Below are 13,305 nucleotides of genomic sequence, written 5' to 3' on the forward strand. Positions count from 1 at the left end.
TATTTTTCATGATATTAAGAAGCTATTGGTTGAGTCATAAGAAGAAATAAATCATCTGTACTTAGAAATTTTATTTTGGAAGATAATAAAAATATAACTAAGACTTTATTTTGTATTTTACTTGCAAACATGTAGTTTTTTTCTTTTAATAAACATTTTTTATATTACTATTAATTTTATTATTTGATTTTCCTATTTTTATGTTGGTGTTCGCATAGAATTGCTGTAAATAATTTTAAATTAGGAAAAAATAGTTTAAAAAATCCAAGTACTTGCATTAATTATAATTTATACACTATAATAGAAAAGCTCGCCATTAAATAAAAATTCGATACTTGAAAACTGACCGGAATTTTTTCGATTTGAATCGAGTAATTTAAAATGTTACAAGTAATTCAAATCTTTCGGATTACTAAAAAACAATCAGACAGTTCGAAAGGTTATCGAATTATTCGATTTTATCCCAATTCGCACATCCCTAGATCCTATATATATTTATATATTTATTTTCTGTCATATTTTTTTAAAGTCGAGCCATTTATTAGCCGACTATTCTTACCCGATGAAAAAAGATTTTATACAATTGTATAAAATTATATACAAAATGTTGCAAGTCTATATAATTATATACAATTTAATACAAATTATATACAATTCTATATAATTGAAATATATAGAATTGTATATAATTATATAGAATTGTATACAATTTGTATAGAATTTCTATACAAATTGTATACAATTGGATCGGGCCATTTTTTCTATCTAATTTATATATAGTCTATATATAATTATATATAGTCTATATATAATTATATATAATTGTATAAAATCTTTTTTCATCGGGTTTACAATTATGTACTTGTCAAATTTTCTTTTGTACTTTTGTTACTTCCCTAAAATTAATTTACAAATAAAAATAAGAAAAGTATTTTTAAAATTAAATTCTTTAATTTGTCGACTTATTTATCACTTAATTTTCAGTAATTACTGAAACTAAATAAATAGCCCTGATAATTAAATCAGACTTTGATTGTTATAATTTATACATATAATTTTACAGTTGGATCAGTGAGACTGCGTTTCGGATATTTTCGGTTTTTACCCCCACCATCTAAATTTAATACCATTAGCACGCGCCTTGATGGCGGGGATAAAAAACCGAAGATATCCGAAACGCAAACTCTCGCTAATCCAATTACAATTTACTGTAAAATAAAAAGTAGAGGTGGCGCTAAATAATTAACTGTCATTGCGGTGTTGATACTCAAATAATCGTAATTAAAAAATGTCGCAGTTAAAATTAAATTGCGGGTCAATTATTGACAGTAATTGTCTCGATCAATTTGCAATTGAAAGGAACAATAATTCTAGTAACAGTAATTTAATTACTGCAATAATAAAATTTCGTAAATTACAAAATAAAAATAATGAAACCCAACCACTGAAATTGGTAATTAAATTGATTTAATTAAATAAATAAATTAAATTTAAAAAAAAATTTTTCGCAGGTCATTGATAATCGCATTAATTTATTAGCAAATAACAAATCCCATAAAATTTGTGGCATTGAATATGTTTGCCATGGGTGTAATAAATTATTCATGTCAGCAGGTGAGAATTTACCCATTAGAAATTTTTAATGAAATTTAGATTTAGATTTAGATTTAGATTTATTTATGCCAAAGCTTAACTAGCCAGATCGCAAAAGAAAAATGTTTACATTACATAAGTATATTACATATTAGGTAATTAATTTTAACGAGATCTTTGAAACTCAATATACACTTAAACATAATTTGCAATAGAGTATTTGTATGACTGCAATACATAGATTATGTTATAAAAATTGATGTGATAAATAACTCTAACATATTATGTATTTAATGATTTTGGTTTAAATGATTTAACTGAAATTTAGTGATTTCACTGAATTTTAGCGATTTTACTGAAATTTAGTGATTTAACTGAAATTATAGCAGCATATTAATTATCAATTAATTGCAGAAAAGTACAATGAACATGTGCTGATCAATCATAAAAATAGGAAGTCTCTGAAGTCTGATGGATTTAACACGGAACCCAATAAAAAGTTAAATTTTCCAATTTCCCTGGAGGAAAAAAATATCTATGAGCACACATGTCCCCACTGTACATTCACAAGTAAAGAAATGAGTGGTCTAAAAGTGCACTTGGCCTCTCATTCTGATGACCGCCCTTACCAATGTCCAGATTGCAATCGTGCTTTCAAGACTAAATCCTATTTGAATAATCACTTGCGTCTTCACTCTAGTTATCTGCCTTACAAATGCCCAGATTGTGCATTTGAAAGCACACGACCCAATGATTTAAAACGTCATGCTCGTGTTCATACGAGCAAGAAACTGTACGAGTGCGATATTTGTAAAAATAAATTTACTCAGTTATCCAAATTGAAATTACACAAGATCGCACATCACGCGAATTCATTTGTCAACGTAACACTCGCATGTTCATTTTGTGCTAAAAAATTTTCAGACAGTTATAGTTTGATGCTTCATAAAAAAATCCACAGGAAAGGAAGTCGTTATTATTGTACCGAATGTTCTTATTCAGTATGTAAAGCATCTGGCCTTAGGAATCATTTTAAAAAAAAGCACATTGGAGAACTTGAATAACTGTAATTTTTAACACTTTTGTTGTTATTTAAGTTTATAATTTAATTCATGTCAACATGAATTGAATATGTTAATTATTTTAATAATTTTATAATGATTATTGTAGCTGGTAATAAATAATTGATCAAAGATAAAATAATTTTAATCTTTATTTTTTTTAAACGTTAATAAATAATTCATTACATGGACTTGTAATTAAAATTTTATTCAAGATCTGAATTAAAGTCAAGTAAATTTTTTCTGCTAGAATTTATTTCAATTGAAAAAAAAACAATTAAATTGAATTCTGATTTCATTTTCATTCAAATAGGGTAGAGGTACTGTTTTTGGTGACTTTAGAGCCAGTTTTGGACACTTGAAAAATTATAAAAAATAATTTGTAAAAGATTCGATAACATAATCAATTTATAAAATATGTTTAAAGATACTTCTATCCCACAACTAAAATGGAAATTTTATTTTACACTTTTTCATTAATTAAAATAAAGAATTAAATGTCCAAAAATGGAGCAGTGGCCACAAATGGTACCTCTACCCTATTTGAATAAATATTTTATTTATTTCGTTTGGCTCAACCCTATATAGCTCGCATTACCACTTTTAAATTTCCAAGGCCCATTTTGCTCTTGATTATTAATTTACATGCCTATTTTACCCCTAGCCCAATTTGCCCTCCCCCTTTCCGTTATAATTTCGCGTTACAAATGCCATAAGGGCGTACCAATAAATTTTTTTCGGGAATCGACGTAGTTATGCCTAAAACAGGCAGAAATGGAAAAAAAAATTTTGGTACGCCCTTATGGCACCCAGGGTACCTACCGGGAGCCATAAGGGCGTACCAAAAAAAATTTTTTCGGGAAACAACGAATTTTTACTTGAAATGCATAGAAATGATGAAAAAATTTTTTTTTCAAATTTGAAATTAACTTGGATTACTTTATTTGTGATTGAGAGTGATCAGTTTGAATCAAAGTATTTCAAAAAATTTTGATCAAAGTTAATTTCAAATTTGAAAAAAACATTTTTTCATCATTTCTATGCATTTAGAGTAAAAATACGTCGTTTCCCGGAAATTTTTTTTTTTGGTACGCCCTTATGGCTCCCGGTAGGTACCCTGGGTGCCATAAGGGCGTACAAAAATTTTCTTTTACATTTCTGCCCGTTTCAGGCATAATATATCCCAGTAAACACATTTACGTAAATTTGACGTCAGTGTGACTTTACGCTAGGTCATCATTTACGTAAGATATAAGTCACGAATGAGTCAGGTGTGACTCATTATTTCCCACTTTTTTACGTAAGATTATGATGTAAAACTAATGACGTATACATGACGTCAATGTGATGTCTGTGTGACATTCTATGACGTCAATATGACATATGGGTGATGTCAAAATTATCAATTCAGAAAAAATATTTTTGAAAAAAAAAAAAAAAAAATGAAATACCGAAATTTTGATCTGATTATTACCGCCCTAATGTATTGTGAATTCAGAAACAAGATTAGATAACGTTAAATAATATAAAAATCCTGGGCGTCTGCTGGGTTCGAACATGGTTCCTCTTGACTGGTAGTCTTGAACGTTGCTCACCGGTCCACATCACGAGAGTTCAAAGCTTGTGCTTAATTGATGTATTTAGAGTGAAATGCCGGAAAAGACAATGTTCATAAGTTTTCGTGAAAGATTTTTACAAAATTTAAAAAAACTTTATGAACTTATATGAATATTTATAGAAACAATATTTTTCGGCCTCGATGATAATTGTTTAAAATTTCATTAAGTTTCATCCAATTTTTTAATTTTTTGTTGTGATGTGAAATTTGAAAAATCTTATATAAAATTTTGCGAAATATTAAACAATTGCACAAAATCGAATGAAATTTAATCGATTGAAAAATTGCGATACTAAACTTTATAATCTTAATATCAAAAGAGTTTAAACTGTCGTTACATTTTCTTTGTCATCCTAAATGATGATTTCGATATATCATTTAAAAAAATAAAATTAATTTTTTTATGATGCTAATGTTTCAATCTAAAACGTCTGAATAATCTATTATCGAGTTTATCGATTACTTTGGACCCAAAAATCTACGACGTTTAGTTGTTATTTTTACACATTTACAAATTTTTGAAAATTTATTCTATGATTGTTTTATTTTAATAAATAGATGACAAAAACTAAGACTCGGAAATTACATCAGCATTGCGTAAAATAATGACTTGTCACTGATGTAAAGATATGATTTAAGAGTGACATCCATATTAGGTATAACCGTGACTTTGCTACTGACATAAATGTATGATTTTAAAATTACATCATTATGATATACGATAATGACTTTATTACTACGTAATAATGTGATGTAGATTTTATGTCAAACGTACGTAATACATAAGTCATAACTCTGACGTCATACAAGAGTCATGTGTACATCAATATGATGTCACAAGCTTTACATCATATTAAAGTCATGCAGAACGTCAGATTGACATCAAATTTACATCAGATGCCGTGACATTTCTATGACCTACGTATGACGTCAAAATAAGGTCATGTGTTCACTGGGATGCTAAGCGTATATCTATATATTGGCCTATTCAAATTGTTTTGAATCACTTTTCTTAATCAGGGTTATTTATTTAAGTTGATTTACTATTATTATAACTTTTTTTTGTCGAGGTCATAATTTTATTGACATAAAAAACAGAACTCAACCTTCTCTGAAACAGAAACAGTGAAAACCACTGTAGTCATTAAGATAAATTTATCGACTAAAAGCAAATATCAATTACAATAATGTTCTGATAGTATATATCATTATTAATTCTCATTAAGAATGATTTATATCAGCTTTAACAATTAGTGTTTAAAGGTAAGCGCATTTGAATCCAAATAATAATTAAAAACTCTGTGCAATTATAATAAAGACACGCGATAAATAAAAACTTATAAAATTTCGATTTATTATTGTTAAATGTAAATAACATTAATTTTGCGAACATTACTGAACGTAAGTACAACTTTTTTTTTTATAATTTTTCCACACCTTAAGCGCGAAGACGCTTCGCGTAATTTACTGACGCTTCTTCCTCTTCGACATCGATTTCATTACACCGAGTCGCTTACACTACGCCAAGGCCAAACATTTTTTACAATGAATGGAGCCACCTGAACTAGCAAACTATAATATTAAAACTGGGCGGTACCTGACAAATTCCCAAATTTTAAATTTCTATTAATTTATTAATTAATTATCATTACGGCGACTTTTTTAGCTTCCGACAAAAAGTATAAGAGAAGTTTTCTCGGAAAAGTTTGATCATTCGAGTCTCCAAATGTTTAAAACGTCATTAGAAATTAAAAAATTCGAAAATTTATTAGGTGCGGCCCAGCCTGACTGATTATTTTTACATTTCGTTGGTTGTTTATTTTTATTTTATGCTATCACATGAGCAACTGAGGTGTGCAATTTTGGATTCTCCAAAATTTAATTTTTTGTTGATTATAATTTTTAATATTACAGATTTGTGGCCACTATATATTTTATTTAACAAAAATGTATACAAAAGCATTAATTTCCTGTTTAATGTTGAGTTACATTTCTCAAATTATCCCACCTGCTGAGACTTTCCGCATGAATCTCGACAACGTTAAAGAAGCGTGGCAGCGTGTCCACTTTGAAAAAATATTGTATCCCTCTAAAGTTTACATGGGACAACTACCAAAAATTGTGAGTATCGATGTACCTAAAGGTAAACGGATATTTCAAGATGTCAAATTCCTTGAAGAAATATTTGTTAATATCAATTCACCTAAAGAAATACTTCAGAGCACCGATTTACCTGAAGAAATACTTCGGAGTACCGATCTACCTGTAGAAATAGTTCAGAATATCAATTCAACTGGAAATCTTCCTACGCCAGACGGACTCATCAATTATATACCAGATTTGCCTCGCATGAAAAGTAGCAAATGTTTACCAGGTGAAGATCTTCTTGACGATGGGACATGTCTTCCGCCTATGGAACCATAAATTTAATAATTTAGAAAATAAATTGTAACTCGTAAATATATATTTATTTTGTACATTAGCAGTTCAATTTTAAATGGATTCATTTTTCAAATAATTTCGTAAGACTTACTTATCGATATATCTTCCAACACAACCATTACTTCATAATTACTTTATTATTTTTTTTCTTCCGTTTTTCTTTTCTCTTTCTTCCCAGATTCTCCATCATCTTCTATTCCCGGTCGTTCAATCTGCCCTTTAGGCACCAAATCATAATCATAATCTTCAAGCTCTAAAATTCCATCATCATCTTCATCATCATCTTGATCTTCGTCACCATCAAATTCAACTGCAGTTAAATTTGTCTCTAATGCTTTTAAATTATTTTCTCTCCCAAATACTTTCTGATATTGCCAAGCCATCACCCGGAATAATTGTCCAAGTAAATTAAGTCCATTAATTCGTTTTTGGTCTTCATCAACAATCACATCTTCATCATCATCATGAATATCCTCAACTTCTCTTACTTTTTTTTCTTCAATAACAGCTGATGATTTTTTATCTCCACCTCCAGTATTATTTTATCATTTTTAGTTTTAATCTGCGAACTAGATGGAATCACAACTTTCGGTTTAATATCTTCCCTATCATCCAAATCTATATATTTGCCTATTCAAATTGTTTTGAATCATTTTTCTTAATCAGAGGGTTATTTATTTAAGTTGATTTACTATTATTATAACTTTTCTTGTCGAAGTCATAATTTTATTGACATAAAAAACGGAACTCAACCTTCTCTGAATCTGAAACAGTGAAACCACTGTAGTCATTAAGACTTAATGCTATATTTATCGACTAAAAGCAAATATCAATGACGATAATGATTTGATAATATATATCATTATTAGTTTTCATTAAGAATGATTCATATCTGCTCTAGAAATTAGTGTTGAAGGTAAGCGCATTTGAATTCAAATCATACGTAACCACTCGGTACAATTATAAAGACACGCGGTAAATAAAAACTTATAAAATTTCTACTTACAAGATTTTAATTTAAATTACATTAATTTTGCGAGCATTACTGAACGTAAGTACAACTTTTTTGAAATAATTTTTTCACAACTCAAGCGCGAAGACGCTTCGCCTAATTTACTGACGATTCTTCCTCTTCGACATCAATTTCATTGCACAAAAATAGATTCAATTGTATACTCGCACATAGAGAATTAATTGAGGAATAATTTAATCTCAATACTGAGTCGATTTGTTAATTCATTGATTTTAAATAAATTATTTTAATCAAACAAACCAGTGTTGTCAATTACTAAGCACGATAACTCTCGGCAGACATAATTAATCGGCATAATTTTATTTTTTAACTTTGTATTCTTTATTGCAAGAACCCTTTTGAAAATCACGGTCTTAATCTCTCCCATTTAAGGGGTAACGGTAACCGATTTTCAATTCAATTTAATTTACGGACAAACACTAGAAACCTAAATACAGAGTCTTTAGCGTTTTTTAAAACCTTAACAGAAGGCTAGAAATTTCGTATTTTCAAAAATTCTAATTCGTCTCCGAGAAAAATTGTTTTAAAATTCTCATTTACCCAACGAGTGCAACAAAGATAGTCCCGTTTATTTTTCTGAGTGTGAGAAAGAGGTCCGGTAGCGTATCCCCTTAATTATAATGTTTATTCAACTCATGCGCGCTATTCACGTTTTATCTTGCCTAAAATGCGAACCCTAAATGGCCGTTTACCGACTGATGAAAAATTATTTGTCAAAACGCAATAAAGATGTCTACTATCACGGCCATTGTGACGTAATGAAAATAAACGTAACTATCTTTCAAGCTCTTACTGAATATGGGGTAATTACAATTCCCTGTTGTTACCCATTGAGTAGCCAAGGTTGTGATGCCGAATGTTTTTTTTTCACCATGTCACTAAACAGCTATTGAGACTTCGCTTTTTAGGCAATTAATAAGACGTGGATAGCGCATAAGAGTTGAATAAAACTATGGGCGCAACATGTAGGGTAAGTCATAATCCGTCACCCGCGATGTGTTTAGTAATCACTTACCCTACTAGTTACGCCAATAACTATTTTGATTTTTGTTATTGGCTATCGTTCCGATTGGGCCATGTGTTAGGTAAAATTATAATTAATGGATCTCAGAACTGATAATTTGACATTAAATTCACGTAAACATGTCTAATGTTCTAGTTTTATATCTTTCTGATAGCTGATTACCTCTACCGTGATTAAACAACTGAATTCGACCAAATTAAAAATTTTAATTCTGTTAAATTCTGTCGAATTCTGCAAAACAGAATTCAACTGAATTGAAAATTTGAATTTGAAAAACAGAATAAAACCGATTTAAAAATTTCAAATTCGTCTTAATTCAAATTAATTCGGATTCAGAACCAGAATTTGGAGAATTATTTTTGAATTAATCAGAATTAAACCGAATAGAATTATTTAAATTCGTTTTAATTTGGACAAATTTTGGTTTTCCTGCCGAATTAGACAGAATTTATTTTTAAGTTAGGTACCGAATCAACAGAATTTATCTGAATTAAATAGAATTAAGAAATGAATTCTGTTTAATTCGATCGAATTCAGTTGTTTAATAAGGGTATCTATCTCTCTTTTTTCTTCCCATGTGTTTATCTATCTAACTAGTACTGTTAATAAAATTGGCGTGACAGTCGTAAAAGAAAATAGTGACACCTACGGAAAAGGCAGTCTATTCAAAAAAATTATTTTTTTTTTTAATTATTTTTATTTAAAATATAATTTTTTGACTGATGTCGTACGACTTTTAAAAAATTTAGTTATATTTTCTTCATTCTTTATTTTTAATGGATACTGTAAAAAATTTTGGTGTAAAAATGACCCCCGAGAACTTTACACGCCCGTGTAGTGTCGAAACAGTGTAAAAAGTAATCGGTGAAAATTGTCCATCCGTGTAATTTTAATACGGTGTAATCTACTTTTTTTACACCATTCCGGGTTATTTAGTATTTGAACATTTAAATATTTTTATGATTATTTTCTAAACGCATGAATGAGACGTTTACACACTTGATAGTTTAAAAATTTTTTACTCACACTACGTAATTAAACACGATACTTGGTGTAATTTTTACACGAAGTCGCCTACACTACACCAAGCCCAAAAATCTTTTACAATGAATAGAGCCACCTGAACTAGCAAACTATAATATTAAAGCTGGGCTTTATTTACATTTCGTTGGTTGTTTATTTATATTTTATGCTATCACATGAGCAATTGAGGTGTGCAATTTTGGATTCTCCAAAATTTAATTTTTTTGTTGATTATAATTTTTAATATTACAGATTTGTGGCCACTATATATTTTATTTAACAAAAATGTATACAAAAGCATTAATTTCCTGTTTAATGTTGAGTTACATTTCTCAAATTATCCCACCTGCTGAGACTACTTATCGCATGTCTCTTGGAAACGTTGTAGACGCGATGGATCGTGTCCAATTTAAAAAGTTATTGTTTCCCATTGACCTTCACATAGCACAACTACCAAAAATTGTGAGTATTGATGTACCTAAAGGTAAACGGATATTTTAGGGTATCGACTTACCTGAAGAAATATTTGTGAATATCGATTCACATGAAAAAATACTTAAGAGCACCAATTTACCTGAAGAAATACTTCAGATTACAGATTTTCCTGCAGAAATAGTTCAGAGTACAGATTTACCTGCAGAAATACTTCAGAGTACAGATTTACCTGCAGAAATACTCCAGAGTATGGATTTACCTGTAGAAATTTCTCCGAGTACCGATATAACTGGACATCCTCTTACGCCAGACGGACTCATCGCTTATATACCAGATTTTCCTCGCGTGAAAACTAGCATGTGTTCACCAGGTGAAGATCTTCTTGAGCATGGGGCATGTCTTCCTCCTATGCAATCGTCAATTTAATAATTTAAAAAAATAAATTGTAACTCGCAAATATATATCTATTTTGTACATCAACAGTTCAATTTTATATGGATTCATTTTTTTAATAATTTTGTAAGACCTACTTATTGATTATCTTCCAACACAACGATTACTTGATAATTTACTCATTAAATTAATTGTAGGCCGAAAAAATTTTTTAATTAATTTATTTTATTACCGATAAATTTTAACTTACGAATAATTAGTATCTATTTATTACAATTAAAATTAAATACACACATGATTTTTTAAAAATTTAATTAAAACATAAAATAATTAATCAGAAGACAGTTTCGTCGTAGATGTGACATTAACTTTTCTTCTTAATAAATTTTTATTAATCACTTTGTCTGTATTATTTTTTTCTCCCGTTTTTCTTTTTTCTTTCTTCCCAGATTCTCCATCATCTTCTATTTCCGGTCGTTCAATCTGCCCTTCAGGTTCCAAATCATAATCATAATCAAGCTCACTTCCTCCATCATCATCTTGATCTTCGTCACCATCAAATTCAACTGCAGTCGAATTTGTCTCTAATGCTGTTAAATTATTTCCTTTTCCAAATACATTCTGATATTGCCAAGCCATTATACGGAATAATTGTCCAAGTAAATTAAGTCCATTAATTCGTTTTTGGTCTTCATCAACAATCGCTTCTTCTTCATCATCATCATCTTCGTCACCAATATCTTCAACTTCTCTTACTTTTATTTCTTCTATAACAGCCGATGATTTTTTATCTCCATCTCCAGTATTTATTTTATAATTTTTAGTTTTAATCCGCAGCGATCAACACAACGATTACTTCATAATTTACTCATTAAATTAATTGTAGACCGAGTAAATTTTTTAATTTATTTATTTTATTACCGATCAATTTTCACTTACAAATAATTAATATCTATTTATTAAATTAAAATTAAATACACAAATGATTTTTTTAAAATTTAATTAAAACCTAAAATAATTAATCAGAAGACGGTTTCGTCGTAGGTGTGACGTTAACTTTTCTTCTTAATAAAATTTTATTAATCACTTTGTTTTTATTTTTTTTTCTTTCGTTTTTCAAAACAAAATAATTAGTTGTTTTCTTGCGCGCGCCTTCTAGCTCAGTTTCTGCAGCTCTGTTACCAACGGCGTGACTAAATGAAAACAACTAATTATTTTGTTTTGTTATTTAATTTTCTTCGCGAACATAATAAACCCCGAGAGATTGGTTTTTTACTTTTCTTTTTCAGAATTTATTGCCCTTTAATTTAATACCAGTCATCATAGGGCTTTAAATTAATAGATGAAAGTTTTTTAATGAAAATACACGGTGTCTCGTCGGCATCCCTATTGTTATTTTATTATTCATTTAAAAAACGCGGCCGAATTGAGCTTTTTTATTATTATTTTCGTGATCTACGGAATTTTTTAGATAATATCGATAAAAAAAAATCCACTTATTAATTTCCCCCAAACTCGGTTAAGAGTAAATTAAGTGGACGATATATATCACTATTAGTTTCAATTAAGAATGATTCATATCAGCTTTAAAAATTAGTGTTTGAAGGTAAGCGCATTTGAACTCAAATCATAATTAAAAACTCAGTACAATTATAAAGACACGCGGTAAATAAAAACTTGGAAAATTTCTACTTACAATATTTTAATTTAAATAACATTAATTTTGCGAGCATTACTGAACGTAAGTACACCTTTTTTTTAATAATTTTTTCACAACTCAAGCGCGAAGACGCTTCGCGTAATTTGCTGACGCTTCTTCCTCTTCGACATCAATTTCACTCACATAAAAACATTTATTTACTCGCTTAATTGCATACTCTTTTAATTGTATCCTCGCACACAGAGAATTAATTGAGCAACAATTTAATCTCAATACTGAGTCGATTTGTTAATTCAATGATTTTAAATAAATTATTTTAATCAAACAAACCAGTGTTGTCAATTACTAAGCACGATAACTCTCGGCAGACGTAATTAATCGGCATAATTTTATTTTTTAACTTTCTATTTTTTATTGCAAGAATCCTTTTGAAAATCACGATCTTAATCCCTCCCATTTAATTATAATTTTTTTTGTTTTTCGTTATTAGCTATCGTTATAATTGGGCCACGTGTTAGGTTTAATTACAATTAATGGATCTCAGAGCTGATAATTTGACATTAAATTCACGTAAACAGATCTAATGTTCTAGCTGTTTCTCTTTCTAATAGCTGATTACCTCTATCTGTCTCTCTTTTTTCTTCCCATGTGTCTATCTGTCTAACTAGTACTGTCAATAAAATTGGCGTGACAGTCGTAAAAGAAAATAGTGACACCTACGGAAAAGGCAGTCTATTCAAAAAAATTATTTTTTTTTTTAATTATTTTAATTTAAAATGTAATTTATTGACTGATGTCGTACGACTTTCAAGAAAATCAGTTATGTTTTCTTCATTCTTTATTTTGAATGGACACTGTAAAAAATTTTGGTGTAAAAATGACCCCCGAGAACTTTACACGCCCGTGTAGTGGTCGAAACAGCGTAAAAAGTAATCGGTGAAAATTGTCCATCCGTGTACTTTTAATATGGTGTAATCTACTTTTTTTACACCGTTCCGGGTTATTTAGTATTTGAACATTTAA

The 13,305-nt window shown here is 29.2% G+C and overlaps 1 protein-coding gene and 1 long non-coding RNA gene across 2 annotated transcripts; both read left to right on the forward strand.

Annotated features, from left to right (window-relative positions):
* Positions 1-1,238: 1,238 nt before the first annotated feature.
* Positions 1,239-2,769, forward strand: LOC130665281 (zinc finger protein 239-like). The gene is made up of 3 exons (XM_057465606.1): positions 1,239-1,453; positions 1,512-1,614; positions 2,008-2,769. The coding sequence occupies exons 1-3, from the start codon at positions 1,289-1,291 to the stop codon at positions 2,655-2,657; spliced, it is 918 nt and encodes a 305-aa protein (XP_057321589.1). The 5' UTR covers positions 1,239-1,288; the 3' UTR covers positions 2,658-2,769.
* A 6,640-nt stretch (positions 2,770-9,409) lies between these two features.
* LOC130664682 (uncharacterized) lies at positions 9,410-10,910 on the forward strand. Its single transcript, XR_008989446.1, has 3 exons — positions 9,410-9,983; positions 10,047-10,256; positions 10,386-10,910. It is a non-coding gene; the product is annotated as an uncharacterized LOC130664682 (long non-coding RNA).
* Positions 10,911-13,305: the final 2,395 nt, after the last annotated feature.

This window comes from Microplitis mediator, chromosome 3 (genome assembly GCF_029852145.1).
Source record: "Microplitis mediator isolate UGA2020A chromosome 3, iyMicMedi2.1, whole genome shotgun sequence".
Classification (NCBI taxonomy): domain Eukaryota; kingdom Metazoa; phylum Arthropoda; class Insecta; order Hymenoptera; family Braconidae; genus Microplitis; species Microplitis mediator.